This window comes from Xenopus tropicalis, chromosome 9, assembly GCF_000004195.4.
Source record: "Xenopus tropicalis strain Nigerian chromosome 9, UCB_Xtro_10.0, whole genome shotgun sequence".
In the NCBI taxonomy this organism is placed as follows: domain Eukaryota; kingdom Metazoa; phylum Chordata; class Amphibia; order Anura; family Pipidae; genus Xenopus; species Xenopus tropicalis.
This window is the reverse complement of record NC_030685.2, coordinates 25598472-25619211: the sequence shown is the minus strand read 5'-3', so window position 1 is coordinate 25619211 and position 20740 is coordinate 25598472. Positions and strand designations below refer to the sequence as shown.

General features: G+C 39.8%; 1 protein-coding gene across 3 annotated transcripts; it reads right to left on the bottom strand.

Moving 5' to 3' along the window:
* Positions 1-224: 224 nt before the first annotated feature.
* rsph10b (radial spoke head 10 homolog B (Chlamydomonas)) lies at positions 225-20668 on the bottom strand. Of its 3 annotated transcripts, none has more exons than XM_004917978.4 (19): positions 20564-20668; positions 19362-19649; positions 18530-18605; positions 17906-17974; positions 16465-16638; positions 15454-15539; positions 15069-15189; positions 14305-14481; positions 13238-13379; positions 11311-11435; positions 10762-10951; positions 7901-8012; positions 7637-7716; positions 7400-7548; positions 7007-7108; positions 6475-6648; positions 6011-6104; positions 996-1176; positions 225-718 (listed from the first exon to the last, which is right to left on the bottom strand). In XM_004917978.4, the coding sequence occupies exons 2-19, from the start codon at positions 19607-19609 to the stop codon at positions 502-504; spliced, it is 2517 nt and encodes an 838-aa protein (XP_004918035.1). In that variant the 5' UTR covers positions 19610-19649; positions 20564-20668; the 3' UTR covers positions 225-501. The 3 variants fall into 3 exon arrangements, with proteins under 3 accessions (XP_004918035.1, XP_012826512.1, XP_002932021.2); XM_012971058.3 differs by having other exon boundaries at positions 7901-8009; XM_002931975.5 differs by having other exon boundaries at positions 502-718; positions 11311-11432.
* Between the last annotated feature and the right edge of the window lie 72 nt (positions 20669-20740).

Below are 20740 nucleotides of genomic sequence, written 5' to 3'. Positions count from 1 at the left end.
ACGGCAAGGGGGTGTCCCCAAAAATATGACAAGGTGTGGGGAGAATGGGCTGGAGCTATAGACTAACATTATCTTGACACCCCTCTGAGAATATGACCCCTCCCTCAATTGGGAACCCCAAAGTCCCCCATCTTTTCGAGCGGCAGTTGAATAGCAATCCGAGTAGGGAGTCTCCGACTGATTAATATTGGTGTACTTGATGTAACAGGAATGAAACACGTTTGTAGAACCAATGCTGTTCTGTTTATTGTTGATTATATGTTATAAATGCAAAATAAAAACCTTTGGAAAAAAAATAATAAGGTAAAGTAATCAGAATCCTGGTTCATACAAAAAATGCACCAAATGATCCCGGTTCCCAGTGTTGTACCATAAGCAGGATAAGGGGCGGCTAAGAAAGGACTTAATCCCCACACGGGGTAAAATTTCTATATATGCATATATATATATTATGTATAACATTTTATATTTTAGGTGCTCTAGAGCCATAATTTGAAAGCCTTATTTTCTCTTCTTTTTGCTTGCAGTTGCAGTCTTTGTGCCAGATGGTGGTGGGATAATGATAGCGTCATCATGAGGAGTGACTGGAGGCTGAGGACTTTTCTGTTCTTCTTCTTGTGCCTTTGCTGCCTGTTCTGCTTCCATTGCAGCCATGGCCTTTTCCAACAACTCCTGTTCAACCCTTTTGGCCTCTTCTGCCTCCCTTTCTGCTTTAAGCCTAAGCATAATCAAACAGGGAAAAGGAAGAAACATGGATTGACATGATTTTTCCATGTGGGTGTATTCTGCAACCAGGGTGGGACTGGCCTGTCAGAATACCAGAGGATCTACCAGTAGGTCCCAGTCTGGGATGGTTTCCATTAGCCCTTTCCTAGTTCCACCATGAATCTATATAAACTGTATGTGCCATCTGCCATTAAGTCCATCTGGGTGTAAGGTTCTTTGGTGGGCCCTAGGAGACCTCTACCAATACCAAATACCTAGTAATATCATACCTTGCTTCTTCCTCTTCTCTAATCTGCTGTCGTCTGGCTTCTTCAGCCTGCTTCTCCCTGATTTTGGGAATTTCTTCCTTCAGTCGTTCTTTGTGTTCATGTGCTGGAAAGAACTTCTTCAGGAAAAATATGTCAGTCTGATGGAACCACTTCTCTGCCCTGGCCTCTCTCTGCTGCTTCTCTGCAACAAAACAGTCACTGCTATTGTAGGAAAATACTATTTAGGCCCTTGGGGAGGGTTCGATGTGGCTTCTCTTGTTCTCCCTCGTGTCTCAATTCACAACTATGCAGAATTAGGGAACCAACCTGTGTTTGGTAAGATGATCTTTATACCAGGCTCCAGTCTACAACAAGAGTCATTCTACTGAAAAGCTTCAAGTATACCATATCAGCAAGAGACATATTTACAGGGTAGATATGGCATTCTGCTGTGTGTATAGGAAAGAGTATATATGGAAAGAACCTATCTCAATGTCACCAGCTTAATCAGACTCTGTCTTCTGCCCATGATATTGCAGATCAGTCCCATACATATCCCTGCAACCATTGCTGAAAGAGCAGAAAAATAATGTAATTTTTAATTATGAGCATTACCACTGCCAGCGAGCAGGGTCTAAGAGGGGAAAAGCACCCCTTAGCAATATGGTGAGTTTGTTTCTGCATGAAGTGATATGACAGCCCCATTATATAATAGAAAGTTGGAATTAGGTCAGAACTGGGGCAGAAATGAGCTGTAAGTTTTATGGGAGGTACAGAACCTGCAATGGGTCAGCAAGTGCTGTAACTGTGAGTACTGGGACTACAGGGAGAGGTGTTGGTGCCAAGGTCCTAACTTCTATAATAAATCAAGAGCTTCCAAATATCAGTCATCCTGCTTTGGTTGTACTATAACTCCCCTAATACCCCGAGCTAGCCAGGAGCTGAGGATAGGTAGCTTAAAACTTGCAAATTCTAATGGGATACAGGTCTGTGGAACTGGTGACTTTTCTGTTTCTGCTGCCCTCCAGTGGTGAATATAAATAGGAATAAAAGACGACCAAGAACAGACTGTCACAACATGCCGCACTGTAAATGCAAGATGAGCCTATAAATTCCTATATATATATATATATATATATATATATTCCAGATTAACCTCCATATTTAATAAAAGCCACTAAGTTTGCCCAAGAGCAGTAACACATAGCAATCAATAAGATGTTTGGTTTAAAACATGTGACTGGTAAATGCTTCCTGCTGATTTGTTGCTATGGGGTTACTGTTCTTGGGCAAAGTTAGTATCCTTTATTACATAACTGCTTAAATCCATTACATGTTGGACCTGGCAACACTAGATGGACCAGGTTCCATTAGTCACTGGACATAGATCAATCTTATCAATGCTAATATTTTGAGCAGAGCCTTCTTTACCTCCTATATCGGATAATATTTGTGTGTAATCTGTATACTTGATTTGTATAGTGCTGTGGAATATGATTGTATATTCTAAATGTTACAATGGTGCAAAGTATATTCAGCATTACTTCTATTCACTGAACTAATTTTGAACAATGCGCTATACTGCCCCTTTAACCAACTTGTGATTGTATTATAATGCCCCCTAATGTTAGAACCTTGGTACTTATATGCATTAATAGCCAAGTATGAATATATTGCATCCAAACACTGTAACTGTTAAGTATAAAGTACATGTGCTACATATGGGGGAGACTAGGCATGTAACATCAATGGCTGCTAGGGAGTTCACGTCCCAACAAAATATGTTATCCACATATCTGAATACAGAGTTTATTTCTGAGCCAGAAGAGAGATCTTACAACGGGCAGTGTTTGCTGTATGACAGTTATGGTTTATGCAGTTTATATGGATGGAGTTTGGAGTGGTAGGGAACGCAGAATACTATAGCCTACAATAGCTGTGTCAGGGTCAAATATCAGTGCTAATTAACATTTACTCAAATACACTAGAGGTTATTGATGGGGAAGCTGGGCTAGCACCAGATATTGTAGGAGAATATATACACGCTGGAGAAAAAATTCTGACAGCCAGGCAGCTTGTTGCTGTTGAAAGAGGGAGTAAAGATTTAATGGTGATAATTAAGGAGGTATGATAACTAGGTCAGTCCCTGACATGTTCACATTCTGTTTGTCACTCTGCCGCCCAGGCTAAAATTACCACAAGACAATTTGTAACCTGAGAATGAGCTGAAGGTGACCTGTCGGTCAGGTGTGGGGAGTTGGGTGTCATCTGCGTACAGATGTTATTATGAGCCAAATCAACTAATGAGTTTGCTAATGGAGCGTCAGGTTTAGGAACATGAGAATAACCCCAGGACTGAGTATTGGCAGGGGGAGAGGTCACTACTGGAGGAAAAAGGACTCTGTGGGGCCTTTAATGTTACACAATATATTAGGACAGAAGTCTAAAAGGACAAGCAAGAATCCATTTCAGAAGCAAAGTACTGGAGTGGATGTAATGGGACAGATAACTACCATACTGAAGTGTGGAATGTTCAAACAGGGGTCCTGCCTTATGGCTACAAGTATGGCAGCCTCCCTATTTAGCTTTGGCACAGCTCCCCCCCACGGCTTCTACCCTGCTCCCACCTACAGTTGTGTCTGAAACTTCTGCTCCTCTGCTGGATGCAGATCTGCCCATAGCGTTTCATTACCAGTCAACAGAGGTTCTAATCTTTCTCTCCCGATTTTTAAAGCTGGGTATCTGGTTCTGTAGCCAAAGGGATAGGGATAAGGCTAATGGCACACAGTGTATTTAGGCACCTGCCGTACATTGAAAAACTGTGGTGCACAAAACACCACATGTGCCATTAGCCTAAGCACTGAATTCAGAATAACAGGTCTATCCTTATTTCTATCCTTATTCAGCATTCTATCCATTTATATACTCACCCACAGGGAAGCACAGTTTGAATACAACCACACTTTTACATAGAGCAGTACTGAACTCATGCTGTACCCAGATTATACTGTTTGTGCCTGGGATACATCAACATTTCTCAGCTTTAAAGACAGTATGCTGTACGTTCCTTTTCAACATGAGCTCAATGAATATGGCTTGTGGTTAACTTTTTGCCTATTGGTTTAATTGAGGTTGAGGTTGTTTTCTCTGGAAAAGAGGCGCTTGCGAGGGGACATGATTACTCTGTACAAGTACATTAGAGGGGATTATAGGCAGATGGGGGGTGTTCTTTTTTCCCATAAAAACAATCAACGCACCAGAGGTCACCCCTATAGATTAGAGGAACAGAGCTTCCATTTGAAGCAGCGTAGGGGGTTTTTCACGGTGAGGGCAGTGAGGTTGGGGAATGCCCTTCCTAGTGATGGGGTAATGGCAGATTCTGTTAATGCCTATAAGAGGGGCCTGGATGAGTTCTTGAACAATCAGAATATCCAAGGCTATTGTGATACTAATATCTACAGTTAGTATTAGTGGTTGTATTTATAGTTTATGTATGTGAGTGTATAGATTGGTAGGTGTGGGTTAGGTGTGCTGGGTTTACTTGGATGGGTTGAACTTGATGGACACTGGTCTTTTTTCAACCCTATGTAACTATGTAACTATGTAATTAAGAAATAACTATGTTTTTTTTTTTTATTTCTGGCACTAAACAAGAATACGAAACCAGTTTTACTTTAGCACTTCCTGTCACTTCCTAATCCACCAGAACTTCAAAGAAGCTGATAAAACCAATCACCTGTCCACTGAAAAGCTTCTGATAATGAGCTGCTCAAAGGCTGGTGCTTAGAGAATGGAGGGGTTTGTATGTTGAAAGGTAGATAGAAAGCTCTGAACTGCCCTGTTTATAAAGTAGGGGTGATAAGTTCAATGAAAATAGCCCAACTTTTAAATGATTACTCTATGATGGCAAAAAAATAGAGAAATGTGGATTTTCCAAATTAAAACTATAGGCAGAATGTGATTTAACACAAGGCCTTTTAACAAATGTGTTTAAGGGCAAGGTCACATGAGGTGGATTGTCAGATCAGATGCGGATAAGCACAGACTGACAATCTGCCCCTAATATGTTTTAATTGTGCCTGCACCAGGAAGCATTGAAGCCACCCAGGTACAGTTATACACAGCCGATATCCACCAACAAATGCAAGACTTGGTTAGTTGGTGGATTTTGGCAGCGTGTGCCTGCACCCGGCAGATTCAGTTCTTCTGGGTGGAGGCACAACAAGAAAATCAACAAGTGTAGGGGCAGATTGTAGGCCTTTGCTTATCCACAGGCTGACAATCCACCTTGTGTAACCTTGCCCTTAGGTGTATACTGTCCATTTAAAGGAACAGTAACACCAAAATATGAAAGTGTTTAAAAGTAATAACAATATAATGTACTGTTGCCCTGCATTGCTGCAACTGGTGTGTTTGCCTCAGAAAGACTACTATAGTTTATATAAGTAAGCTGCTGTGTAGCCATGGGGGCAGCCATTTAAAGGAGAAAAGGCACAGGTTACTTAGCAGATAACAGATAAACCCTCATTATATGGGGCTTATCTACTAGTTATCTGCTATGTAACCTGTGCCTTTTCTCCTTTTTTCCAGCTTGAATGGCTGCCCCCATGGCTACACAGCAGCTTATTTATATAGTAGCTTTTCTGTAGCAAAAACACCAGTTTTTTGCAGAGCAACAGCACATTATATTTTAATTACTTTAAAACACTTAAATTTTTTGATGTTACTTTTCCTTTAATAGTAACAGTGAATCTGCTGTATTCAGGCCTAGAAAGGTCTGGGAATGGTCTATACACTGTACACATTTACCCACTGGCACACTTTCATACTGTACATGTCTGTGCATGGCCACAACAACACTTCCATACTTCTGTGATGAATGCAATTGTATCTGGAAACTATTTGGATCTCCCCAAAACAGTGGATTGCTTATGGCAAGTATGGGCTTGCTTATACTGAAAACAGCATTAATAAATGAGCTCAGCACTGCTATGTGTTATTGGAACTGGAAATGCGACTGTGTCATGAAAACTCACTTATAGAAGAGACTGGAATAGGTGGGCTCTGTCTCTTATCCTTAAGGTTCATGGAGCTTCTCAGAAAGAGGTCCTGCGGTATGTCAGCTTGGGGCTGGTTAAATGAATAAGAATAAAATGACAGCTATTAGTCACATTTTATCTTAAACTGGACAGTGTAAGGCGGATTTTTTTTTCAAAATGCCGCAGGCCTCTTCATTCCATTTTGGAGCACAAAGACCTGCCACTTTTCCCTTGAATAAAGCACTGACGGTGTTAGACAGCTCTGTCTTTAACAAGAATCAAAACCAAAAATGTTCCTAAGGATGTTCCTTTTCCAAAATTCTAGAACTATAGCCTTAGATATATTATTATAAACACTTTGTGAGGCATTGGTTCTTTGATGACAACTGCTAAATGAAGTTCAAAAACTGGACAAGGAATAAGGAGATATAAGTTTTATGGCACCATTTGACAGCACTAACCTGAAAAGCATGCTCTGGTTGGCCTTCTTTTAGATAAGCTGTGACTTCCCCAATCGAGCTCCCCTGAGACTCTTCTCTCTTCAACAATTCGCTCTCTGACTGCTTTATCTGCTCTTCAGTAACACATATGGAAGCACAGCCAAGGAGCGCCTCAAAGAACTCGAGAAACGTTAGCTAAATATTAAAGAACAAAGTCATTTAGATGGCTGTTTATAACAATGGTCAGAGACTTGCGGCTGCCACTAGAATCATATCATGCAGTGATCAAACCCGATACCAATGTCAATTTATTAGAATGTGTTTGGCTGCTCTGAGCATTCAAATGCCATTCTGATCTATGGGGAGGCAGTGCTGTCCAAATTATTTTCCACACTAGTTCCCATTAGTTCCAGTACAGCAAATAGTCTGCTGAATCTGGAACCCTCAGTACTGGCTTACTGAGCAGTAGCTAGTGATATTACTTGGTAATCAAACCTTTATTTTTAAAAGATCTGTCTGCTTTGTCATAAGTTTCTTTTAATGTAACTATTACCTCCAATTCCAGGTTCACTTCCTGGTCAATACGCACACATGGGTCATCTGCTGCCAAAATGTCAACAATATTTGTAGCTGTCAGTCCTGTGATTTTTAAATCCTGTTTTCATAAAACAAGCAGACACAGCATCCAAAAGGAATGCATTAGTACAATCCTGAGCTGGCATAGTCTTGTGACACAAATTACATCCACTCTAGGTAATGATATGACTAAACATTTATAGGATATAAATGTTTAGAATAATCATGGCTTTCTCACTCTCTCTCTCACACTCTCTCTCTCTCTCTCTCTCTCTCTCTCTCTCTCTCTCTCTCTCTCTCTATATATATATATATATATGTTCAAGGACAAGTTCAGGAGGAAAATTACACAGCATTAATAAATAGTTACATTCATTAGCAACAGAAAGTGCCTCATTTTCATGGTCGGTTCATAGGGGTGGAAAGTGTTTGGCATGCAGTAGATTCTGTAGATATGCCAAGACTTTTCAATATAAGAAATGGCGTAGGAAGCCTTCTGAGCATCAGGAAATAGAAACCCTATCAAAGAAAACAGATGAGAAAAGTGAATTCAGTTAATGTAATGACAAAAGGATTATTACACAGAGAAGCCCACTGAAGCACAAACCTTTGATATTAGTTGCATGGGGAAGTATATTCTGCACCATGACTTTAGTAAAGCAGTCAGCAAGGGACATGTTCTTCTCTCTACGGAGGATAAGGTGGTTGGTCAGTGCTTTTATAACAGTGCATAGGCTGGCATATAATAATGGATGTCTACTTAATAATCTATGGCCACCTCCACATGCTTGGTTAAGTGGACGCATTGGTGTCTAGCAAGCTTGGCCCAAGGCCCAGTAGCACCTACTGTAACGGAGGTTTAGGTACTTACTGGTTTTCTGTTTGACAGATGTGGTATGCCAAGTAGATAATATTAGTCAAAAAGGTTCGAAGAAGCATTGTGGAATGGGGCGAATGAACCTCTTCAGCATCAGTATTCTCTACTGTAAAAAAATATATATTTTATTTGTAATCCAGTTCCTATGCAAACAACCAGGTCAAACCAGTAGAAAGCTAACTGCTGATTAGCTGCAATACATTATTATAAGCCAAAACCATTTAAGATTTTACCATTATAACTTCATAGTCCTTATTTTCCCATGTTGAGCAGACAATCATTGGCTTTTTAAATACTGTTATCATTTATAACCTTAACTGGTAAAAAAGACAACAACCAAGCTAAAAAGCTTGGGCCGCATTTCTAACCCTATCGTGACAACCTAAGTGGGTCACAAAGTGGTTGCTGCCATTGTATTTGCCAGTCACACTGCTCTTGTAGCTGCTCCAGTAACTGACCATTTAATGAAAAGCATCAAAGTACAACAGCACCTCATTCATTCCTACACCCTTTTATACTGTGATATATATTTACATATTACAAAATTGCCAAAGCAAAAAAAATATAATGTGGCTATAGCCTCCCTGTATGTAAATGTATATATGTATATGTATAATGGTTGCTCTCCTTTGTGCCTTTATATCTGTGCTGTTCAACCAGAGGCCCAGTAAGGAGTGGAGCAGTGGGGAAGGCAGTATATTGCTGGTTGGCTCATTAGTCTAAATCTATGTGCAAGCATCACAAGCATGGAACATCGGCCCAGAATATTTTTTCTGCTGGGGCCCACAATGTTACACCCCTGTATTCAACCTTCTAAATGAAGTGAAACAATTCATCTTTTTCAAGGGCAGATTATATTAAAATATCATAAAGAGAGGTCTAAGGAGCCCTTGAGTGTACTGGGGGCCATAAAAATCTCTTGGAGGCCTACATCCAGCCAGTGGACCTCATTGGGTAGCTCTGCTTAATATAAAGAAGGAAATAAAGGATCATGTTGGGGCATATTTAAAACTGACTAAAGGGTACCTGTACTAAAAATTAACATCATCTGGAGGAAAATGTTAAAGGAACAGTAACACCAAAAAATTCAAGTGTATGAAAGAAATTCCAATATAATGTACTGTTGCCCTGCATTGGTACAACTGGTATGTTTGCCTCAGAAACACTACTTTGGTTTATATAAAGAATGCAGCTATGTAGCCATGGAGGCAGCCATTCAAAGGAGAAAAGGCACAGGCACATAGCATATAACAGATAAAACACTATTGTATTCTACACAGCTTATCTGTTATCTGCTATGTAACCTGTGCCTTTTCTCCTTTTTTCCAGCTTGAATGGCTGCCCCCGTGGCTACACAGCAGCTTATTTATATAAACTATAGTAGTGTTACTGTAGCAAACACAAAACTTTTACCAGTGCAGGGCAGCAGTATATTATATTTCATTTACTTTAAAACTCTTTAATTTTTTTGTGTTACTGTTCCTTTAACAAAATTGCATTAAAGTAAAAACCTAAGCATTTTTTTTCATGCACAGAAGAGCTCTGCTACTTAATCCCCACAACATGCTTTCCTGTACAATAGTGCTGTCCAACTGTAGTGGGCCAGGCATTCCCTATCCCACATGTTCAGGGACAAGATTGTTATATGATGATGGCAATGTCATCCAAAAAGATCACTCAAGCTCTCGAGCAGTGTGAGGGCCATAATAATCTCTTGGAGAGTCACATCCAGCCTGCACACCTCCGAAATGAGCAAAACTAGGCAGGTGCCTGGTTAAACTTTATGTACCAGATGTTTAATGATGTGTATATTCTGAGAAGTTTTCTTTAAAGAAGGAAAGGTAAAAACTAAGTAAGCTTTATCACAAAGGTCTATGTAAATACAGCCATAAGCACTCACAGAAACGCTGCACTGACTTTTCTGTCAAAAGATTTCTTGTGTCTGTAATTCATGTGCCAGAGACACGCAGCTTTCTGCTGTCTCCTCTCTGCTGCTCCCCCCTCCCTCAAGAATGCTAAGAACTCACTCCTCCCCCTTAGGAATGTGGATCTGAGCCAATCAGCAGGAAGCTTCCTCATAGTCTTACAAACTGAGCATGTTCACTTGGTCTGGGTGTCTGTGCAGGAGTGAGGCATTATGGGAACTTTCTTTACACAGCTCAGCATTTTTTCTTACTGTTTGGCTTCTGATCATCTGAACAGGAAATATGGGGAGACTTAAGGGCACTATTGAGACAACTGAAGGTATGCCTGCAGCTTGAGATTAATTTTAACTCTTTATTAGCCTTTCCTTCTCCTTTAAAGGAGAAGGAAAGGTAAAAACTAAGTAAGCTTTATGAGACAGGTCTATGTAAATACAGCCATAAGCAGTCACAGAAATGCTGCACTGAGTCCTCTATCAATAGAAACACACAATTTCCTGTCTCCTGTTTTGTAAACATGTTCTATGGTATTAGATTTCCTCTCTCAGAAAAATGCTTCATTCCCAGAGCCGGAGTCTGCACAGTTCTCTCCTCTCCCTTCTCCTGCTCCCCGCTCCCATAAGAATTCAAAATAATTCACTCCCCCTCCCATCAGAATGTGTGATCTGAGCTACCAACGGCTAGAGCTGCAGCAAGAAGCTACGGAGACCAAGCTAAAATGGCAGCTGCAATCTTAACAAATGGAGGGAGCTTCTAGGGTTCAGATATGGTAAAGCTTTCTGCAGAATAAATATAGTGTTATAGGTGGCACTGTAATGAATCTATTGGCAGTAAAATGTCAAAATGACTTTGTGCATGTGCATCTGTGTTAATGCTTTGTATACCCACCATCTTACAGTGCCAGGTCTTATAAATATATATATATAAACTAACCGGTTAGGATACGGTCCATTTCCGAAAGTGTGATACTGTAGTGATGAAACTTGCAATCCTTCAGAAACCTCCAGAACTGCAGCTTTGTCATGAGAAGGGTATTGTCAGGGGAGCCATCACTTCCCAGCTGGCTGTACAATTTGTAGATCTTACGCAGGACAGTGAGGTTCCGTAGAACGGCATATTCCACCTGAGTTATTGCACATAATGCAATGTACAAGCATTTACCAGAAGTCATTTAAATGACACAAACATATTTTTGTACACAACCTATGCAAAAAAGGCAGATAAACTCAATAATGATGGATTATTTTAAAGGAGCTAAAAATAGTAGCTATCCTGAACCTCTATGTTATTGTGTAAACCCTATCCTTATTGCACTTACCATAGCACTATACTCTGGTCAGAAATCACATGTGCACCATTTGTTTTCCTTCTGTGCATTTGTGTTTCTACATGCACTGCAGTATATGTAACCAATACAATAGGCAGTAGCAGACTGGTGTAAGAGAGTTACTTTTCAAGGAATTTACAAAAACACACATATACCTGCTTCAGTTCTTCTTGCCTGTCCTCCTCCGGGAATGAGTATAATAGTGCTGATAAGTCAAGCTCAATATAAGACCCTGCTAAACTTGGAATGCCAGTATTGTATCTGGATGTACTACTTCCTGCTGAGAAAAAAACAAAGGTACCACTGAGTTAGGTAAACAGAAGAGAAATTCAGCCTGCGCCTTATTATGGGTTGATTAAAGTTGTAGTACAACAATATTAGTGTTTTTATAATAAGTACTGTCCATAATGCTCCCTATTGGCTTATTGGATGCATTTTGGGATGCTGCCACCACTGCAGTTTTTCTACACATGAAAATTACTAGAAGTAATTTACTACCCCTGGGGCAAAAATGCAAGAGTACTAAGGAGCACAAGAGTTCTTAGTGCTCACTTTCAGATAACTTGGATCCCTGTTGCTGGGTTGCTATTCTCTGTGCCAGATAAAAAATCAGGCGCTTGGTGCAGATGTCGCCAAGCGAGCGGATCTTCCCCCGATATCCCCACCTACGGGTGGGCGATATCGGGTAATATCGGGTGGGGCCAAACGATCGGATTACATTTGCGGCCATGGGGCAGTCGGTTCGGGGACCGCATCGAGCCAATGCGGTCCCCGATCCGACTGGATTTTCTAACCTGGCCAGGCCAGATATCGGTCGGCCAGGCCGCTCGGTTCTGCCCATACACAGGCCGATTAGCTGCCGAATCGGTCCAAGGGACTGATATCGGCAGCTATAATCCGCCCGTGTATGGGGACCTTAACACTGTCAGTGCTCCAAAAAATGAGGCACAGACGCATGCGTCCATCCTTCACATGCTCCAAACAGTGTGCAAAGTGCAAAAAAATGGTTAATTTGGGCCTTTTTGTGAGAGGGGCTAAACTAAGGGAACTATCTGCAAGTAGATGATATGTTTCCTCTATGTGGCATATTTATCAAATGGTAAAACTATAGCTCACAACAGTTCACCATATTTATAAATGGGTGAAAGTTAGAGTTCACCATTTGATAAATACGCTTCTAAAAATCCCATAAGAATGAAAAGAGAGTGGGTGAATTTTTCTGTGGTGAGCTCAAATTTCACACTTTGATAAAGCTGCCCCATAGAGACACATATTAACTCCATTAAGATATTGTCCTAAAGAGAACTGAACCCTGGACCCCATTGCTGCAACTGTGTGCATCATAGTTAAGATGTTCTTTCTATTGTGTTGCTAGAGCTTACTGAGCCATAGTAGGGCTCATTTACACGCAATGTGTATAGTGCAAATAAGGTCCCACCAACTGGCCTGACAAAATGTGATGAGCACAGTTTCAACAATAGTTTCACTATTTAATTAATATGCACATTTGTTTCCACAAAAACAGACAGGATAACTGAAGCGGTTTGAAGCTGACCTTACTTGGGGTGTGATAGGGACTTTAGATTGTAAGCTTGACTGGGACATGATCTGAATGAAGAACAATTTCTTTATATACTTTCTTTTATACACTTTTTTTTATACACAATTTTTTGGTGTTACTGTTCCTTTAAAGAAAAGGTGAAATCACTGGGGGTGTCAAAAGTTAGGCAACCCCCCAGTGATTGTAATTACGTACCTGATACGGCTGGTGCTCCTGTTAGTAGAAAACTGCCGTGGCCTGGGTGATCCTCTAGTCTACACCAAAGAACCAAAAAGCAGCAAAAGAGGATCACTCCATGGTGCTTGCTGAGAAGTATCCCAGGTCAGTTTCCTGCTAACATGGCACTGACCTGGGGTATCAGGTAAATAAATACAAGTCCCGCCCCCCAGTGATTTCAACCTTTCCTTCTCGTTTAAGAGAACTGTTATATGAACTGCTGTTTGGTTGCTATTGCAGACATTTCAAAGGATAGCTGGAAACTAAATGTGTATTCCTGGCCTAATGCTGCCTACTTGAATTACCCAAATTCATGGAACTCTGTGTCCGGATGCCACTTAGATCTGGAGTATTCACTCGATCGTACTTGAAATTCGGATACTCGGCTATCTGATCCTCCACAAACTCTCCAACATAAATCTGCCCATTCTTAAACACAAACTTTCCCTAGAAGAAAAAATGATCACTGAATTTAAGAAAACACAGATGTAAAGACAACTTTTAATAATGTTTATTGAGAGCCTGCAAAAATTATATAGAATATTATAGAAGTTTATTAGGGAAGTTTTGCATTCAATAATAAGGTATTATTTACCCCCATAAGCCTAACTATGGGCACAAACTAGAGGCCACATCTTTAGCTGGACATACACAGGCAAATCCACCAAGCATGCAAAATAATCAACTGGCCAGTCTGGCAGCATAGATGATGTTTGTTTGACAAAGGGTTTGTGGAGCTCAAAACATGTTGCCCTAAAGTAATTCTTGCTGTTAACTATTCTCTTTATGTGCTTCTCATAAGTGATCCAGCACACATGGTGGCCCAGAGGACCAATATATGCTATTCCGTCTGATAGATTTCCAGAAGATTCAGATTGTTTTAAGGCCAACACACATGCAGGCAGATGTCAGGCAAGTTTGGTAGAAAGTGCTGAGCTGGATGATATTATCTGTCCAGAAATCAGAAAAGGATTGGAACTCATATAATGCCCTTCCAACTTACCTTGGGTATATACAGAAAGATAAATAGAGTTGAACCAGAGCCTTTTTATATAGAATGTTAGCTAGAAAGTCCAAGTGGGAGTAATCTAACCAACACTGACAAATGCTTCAGTAATAAATGGTCTTAAGTTTGCTTCTTGTCTAGTAACCTATAGCAACCAATAAGCAGGTAGCATTTACTGGTTACCTGGTCAAACATCTAATTGGTTACTTTTAATCACATTATGCCCTTCATGTCTATCCAGTGGTGCTTGACCTGAGCCATGCTAATGGTCTGTTTTTAACTCATGCAGGTTGCAGCAAGTTATTTATATGGCTATCAAGTTCCTTTCTCCTATGGATAAGTGTTCAGCAATAGAGCTAAACTTACCAGTCCGTGTTTCTTGTTATTCTTCCACTCTCCATCATACATAGCACCATTTGCATAATAAAACTGCCCCTGCCCTTGGCGTATGCCATTGACAAAGTTTCCAACATATTCATTCCTCAGCGAGTACTGTGTACCTGGAATCCTCCGTAAAAACCAAGTGTGGGTACCAGAGCCGTTCTGCACAATAAGCAATTAAAAATACAGTGAGATATACTGCTGAGAATAGAAGGTATCACTAATAGAAAAATAAATAAATATTTCCATTAAAGTATGAGAAGTTGTAGAATATTCATATTCTATCATGATTCAGTAAATGGAAACAGGAAGGGTGACTCACGAGCAACATGTTGCTCCCCAACCCCTTTAATGTTGCTCTCAGTGCTCCCAAACCAGGTAGTTATTTTTGAATTCCTGACTTGGTGGCAAGTTTTTGTTGAATAAGAACAAGATTTACTACCAAATAAAGCCTCCTGTAAGCTGATAGTGTGTATTGAAGCCACCTTATAGCCAATCACAGCCCTTATTTGGCAACCCCATGAACTTTAAAGATGCTTGTGTTGCTCTCCAAGTCTTTTGACACTTGACTGTGGCTCAGGATTAACAAAGGTTGGGGACCCCTGGATTAGGGTATTGTTATATGTACATTAAGCTCTTCTTACTGACCTTACATCCTATTCAAGTGCAGGAAGAATACAGCACCCTGCAAATAAGAGGAACCCTACTATCTCACTGCAAGACTGCTGCTTTTGTTTAGTAAATCCTACCTGGATGCCGTTTTCCCACTGCCCTGCATACTCTTCGTTTGATGTCAGCCATCTCATTTTCCCCATCCCATGAAATATATTGTTTTTCCATTGACCTTCATAAATGTTGCCAGAGATAAAGCTGTAAAAATAACAATATTTACAAAGAAATAGACATAAAAAATGTTCTTCTCTTAGAAGCAATGAAAGTATATACATTAGATATGTTACTATATTTTGGTTGTAAGACAAGCACATTTGGTTTAGATTTCTGGCAAGAATTTCCATAGGAAGGCCATGACCTGTTTAATAACCATAATGTAAATAAAATGGGATATCTTGGAGTAGCTGTATGTGCACACCTAAGTGCAGCACAAGCTGTTCCAATACCCTGTATAGTACATACCACTGCACTCCCCAGCCCTCCTTCTTGTTAGATATCCAGTCTCCTTCGTACCATGAGGTTCCCTCTTTATTATAGTAAATAACTCCCTGCAAGTACAAAAAAAAAATCAAATAGATTTGTGGTTAGTGATTTGCAGATGTCAATGCCCCCTCTCTCTGCCTGTATACCCATTCCCAACATCCTGCATTAGGATAACAGATAATAGAAATAGTTCAAGATATATGAATATGAGTAAACTTGTTATTTATGATTTGCTAAAAGGTTTCAACTTTTCCTCAAACCTATTTATTGTACCTATCAGTAGGAGTGCTTTGGGAAGTGTAATCTACAATATTCTGTTGTCATTGTGAAGGCCCCTTTTAATGTCTAAATATCAGTAGTTCCTTTTAATCACAGTGAAACACTCTGTAGCCTCTAAAATGAGAGTGTATTATCTATAACTTTTCACTGATTGTTTTCCCCACTACAATTTACTTGAGGGTGAATATCTCAATTGCAAGTTTATTTATGCCACACCTACTACTAACCCATATTCTCCAACATGCATATGCAAGAGTAATATGGGTTGGTAGTAGACATAGCATTAAAAAACTTGTAAATGAGATTTGTTTTTAGGCAGTAACCAAAGACTCATCAGGGAATTCTTAAAGGGCACCTATCACCCCTATATTGTTTCCCCCACCAGAGGTGCAGGCTAATAGAGCCCACACTCCAGATAGGGCAAACCATAGTTTTTTCTTTTAAAAAAAAAAAAGCCCCTTCCAGCACATGCGCATAGTAAGCTAGTGGATAGATCTGCTTATTATGCACATGCACGCCAACCAACATGGCCGTCCACACTGGAAGCTCCCTCCCGCTATGGTTAGCCCAGCGCTGGCTGTCTCCCCCAACCGGAGTGCTGGCCCTATTAGCCCACACCCCTGGTGGGGGAAACAATATAGGTGTGATGCTATAATAACCCAATCCGAGAGCAGCAATCAAGTTTCCGACCAGAGAGCAACAATCCTTTACCTTCCCATGCCGAGTGCCTTTATGCCAGTCTCCAACATACGAAACCTTCTGATTACTGGATGTGAAAATGCCATGCCCATGTCTTATTGCCTTATACACTTCTCCTTCATATTGGCTGCCATCAGACCATTTATATATACCGTGTCCCATGGGAAAGTTCATGTAAAAGTCTCCCTAGAATAACAAATGCACACTTTGGTTAAAGTTGTAGTGAATGATGACCATAAGTTCTTTGATAGAACGAAAATAGTAAGTTAGCATTTATGATGATATTTTATTTTACACTAAGGGGCCCATTTACTTACTCACGAACGGGCCGAATGCGTCCGATTGCGTTTTTTTCGTAATGATCGGTATTTTGCGATTTTTTTGGAAAATTATCGCGACTTTTTCGTTACCAATACGATTTTTGCGGAAAAACTCGAGATTTTCGTAGCCATTCCAAAAGTTGCGATTTTTTTGTAGCGTTAAAACTTGCGCAAAAAGTTGCGATTTTTTCGTAGTGTTAAAACTTGCGCAAAATGTCGCGCCTTTTAAGTTTTAACGCTACGAAAAAAGCGCAACTTTTCGCGCAAGTTTTAACGCTACGAAAAAATCGCAACTTTCGGAATGGCTACGAAAAACTCGCGTTTTTTCGCGCAAATCGTATTGGTAACGAAAAAGTCGCGATAATTTCCGAAAAGTCGTAAAGGCGCCGAAAAAATCGCAAAAAATACGAAAAAGTCGCAAAATGTTCGTTTTCCAATCGGAATTTTTCCAATTCAGATTCGAATTCGTGGGTTTGTAAATCAGCCCCTAAGGGGGCATTTATAACATTCGTATTTCTTTTTTTCACAATTCGTGTTTTTTTTGCATGGAAACTAATTTTTCGTGAAAAAACTCTGTTTATCTTCCATTTATTATGCATTAATATTGCGATAAACCGAAAAGTAAAAAGAATTACAGAAAGGCCATCTTTTATAGACTCTTTCATAGACATTTTACTCAAATAATTCAAATTGTTGAAAATGATTTCCTTTTTCTCTGTAATAATAAAACAGTAGCTTGTACTTGATCCCAACTAAGATATAATTAAGAACAGCCCTACTATGTTTATTTAATGTTTAAATTATTTTGTGGTAGGCTTAACTTATTAAGATCCAAATTACAGAAAGATCCATTATCTGGAAAACCCCAGGTCCCGAGAATTCTAGATAACAGATCCCGTACCTAGGTCTATAACAGGGTAACCATTATCACCCTATTTACATACATCTGTAGCCATGTTAAGGCTAAGGCAGTGGTCTGTCTTCATTTTGGCCCATAAAGGAGTTCATGCATAGAAAGGCTAAAGTCAGGTTTATGGGAGTTGACGCTGATGTATTAATGAGGGACTGTATTATCGTTTTTTTTTAGATCTTGAGCTCTACTACCTGTCCATGGAGTGAAACTAGAATCTTACCTCATATGTCAGTCCATCTTTCCATGTGTATTTTCCTTTGCCATGCATCATCCCTTCAGAAAACATTCCCTGCATACATAAAGAAGCAAAAGTTATTGTCACAACATGGAATCGCACTTATTCAATGAGCTGTAAGTCAGTAGTATATATATATATATATCAAAATAAAACAGCCAGCACCAAGGGTCTTTGTGTTTCAAAAAATCTCTCGTGTATTATAATTGCATGTACAACCGACGTTTCGGTCCCTTTTGGGACCTTTTTCAAGGTATCAAGATATTCAAGAGATTTTTTGAAACACAAAGACCCTTGGTGCTGGCTGTTTTATTTTGATATTTATATGATATCCCGTGCACAGGGGCAACTGCAGAGCAGCAGATTTTGGAGTGTGGTGCTGTGGTGTGGACTGTTTTATATATATATATATAATACACAAACGCCATAAATATCCTGTAAATTATATCATTATGGTAAGGTCATCAGTTACAATCGGTGCTTAGTGAAGTAATTTCTGTCACATGGCTCAATTAAACTTGTGCATTATAATAAATAATGTACCCCTGTTGTAAAATATGAGGATATTATAATAAGATATTAGTTTCCATTATGGAATGATATACTTACTCTATAAATATTTCCATCTTTAAAATATGCAACACCTTCCCCTTCATACAATCCATTTAGCAATTCTCCTTCATATCTAAGAAATTAATAAAAATACAGTCACAAATTTTTACTTATATCTTTTTGTTACAAAATGACCAAGTCAGTGGAGTAATTACACCCATTAATGCTGTTTTGTTGAATCAATGGTGTTGCTTGACTCCACCCCAAACTTATAGATTGATCTGCTTCTGTTTCAAACATAAATGATTATTTAATCACTGCATAAAGTATTTCTTTAAACACCCAACTGGTGGTTCTACAGTAAAGATTCAACACAATACACCTTATACTCATGATGGGGGGCTCCAAGCTGCCTGCAGGAAAGGTAGCAGGGGGCAGTTGGGAACTTTAACTTTAGACAGTCTATTGGCTGGACTCCCCCTGTCAGTAGAGCTTCACTAGAATTAAACCAGCATGTACCATGCAACTAAGGGCACCATTATCTATACAGTCTTGGATAATAATGTCTTTATTCATATTCAGCACAATGCTGTAATCTTAGTACTTTTTCAGGTGTCAAGTGCTAAACAGTCTATAGACCCGCCTGCCGGGGTTAATGCCTTGATAAAGGGCCCAGTTTGGCCCGAAAATTTGCCAGAATTGGTGTCATGTTTACCTTCTAAGTAAGTCTTAGTTGCTTAGCAATAGGCATAGTGGTGCCCACCCTATTTCCTTGCATTTCTCATACATGGGATTTAAGGAGTGGTACCTATGGGCAGGTTCAAGAGGATGCGCTACCCTGAAAGCTGCAGCTGTTACTGATAGGGAAAGCACAAACTATTTGACATACTTTTCAACAATAAGTTGAGTTAGCACAGGTTCTTCATACACATCTGTTGCAGGAGTCACAACAGGAGGTTCAGTCTGCTTCATGTGTTCTTCCTGGGGAATGGATTTCATGGAAGAGGAATGGGAATGTTGTTCTTCAGATGGAGTGATGGAAACTGGAGATAACTTAAAGCTGCATTCCTCAGGGGTGTCTTGTGCAGATCTCTCCCTCTCTCCCTTTTTGCTGTCTTTTTTCTTCATTTTTCCCATACTACCGCAGCGGTATTACACAGACAACTGGGAACACATGCTGAAGTATGGAAGAGAAGCGTAACTACTACACAATAGTGTAACTACTACATAACAGTGTAACTACTACATAACAGTGCAACTACTACATAACAGTGCAACTACTACATAACAGTGCAACTACTACACAATAGTGTAACTACTACATAACAGTGTAACTACTACATAACAGTGCAACTACTACATAACAGTGCAACTACTACATAACAGTGTAACTACTACACAATAGTGTAACTACTACATAACAGTGTAACTACTACATAACAGTGCAACTACTACATAACAGTGCAACTACTACATAACAGTGCAACTACTACATAAAAGTGTAACTACTACACAATAGTGTAACTACTACATAACAGTGTAACTACTACAATGTCAAATAAATATATATTCTATAGCCTGAGAAATACCAGACATTTAATGAGCTGCAGTAGACAAATCATAATCTTCCTGTGACAAAATTCACAAGTGCACACCTTCCGTAAATTCCACAAACAGGCTGCAGGACAGTGGTACTATCATATATATTACATTCTAGCAATTCTAGGAATCCCCATTTATATATATATAGAAAGGGGGCTTTAAAACCAATGTAGCAGTCAGTTCTCCACCAGGTCTGTTAATCTTACCCTACATTGTGTCAGGGGTCAGAACAAGTAGTGCACAAAATAGACAGCCTGACAGATACTGCCCCAAAGTACAAATACATTTCACTGAAACTATGTAATACACAAGACTGTTGTTTAAAATTCCATTTTCTATCACTACAAAAATAGGGGGTCGAGTTCCCCTTTAAAGCATTGCCCAAAGTCTTAACTACATACTAGGTCTCCACTTGCGAAACCCCAATGACCTGTGCATGCAATGAGATGTAAAGAACTGAAATCAGAACGATTCCGCACAAGAAATTACCTAGTGGAAAGTTCATCAGCACCAAAAGCGTCTCGGAAAAGGCTGCGCATCCATGGTAACGGATAATCACGTGATCGTGCTGTAATATTTAACGTAATTCTCACCGCCATGTTGTGATTGGCGCTTTTTCTCCGAGTCTCATTGGCTTTCCTCTCTTTGGCACGACACTAGGGGCGC

What these genes read in the sequence shown, in the direction of transcription:
- rsph10b (XM_004917978.4), bottom strand. Translation starts at nt 19,609, where the DNA reads ATGGGAAAAATGAAGAAAAAAGACAGCAAAAAGGGAGAGAGGGAGAGA. An exon ending in AATGGACCGTATCCTAACCG is followed by an intron (nt 8,013 to 10,761) that starts GTTAGTTTATAT and finishes ATTTTTTTACAG; the next exon opens with TAGAGAATACTGATGCTGAA. An exon ending in AGAGAAGAGGAAGAAGCAAG is followed by an intron (nt 719 to 995) that starts GTATGATATTAC and finishes GATTATGCTTAG; the next exon opens with GCTTAAAGCAGAAAGGGAGG.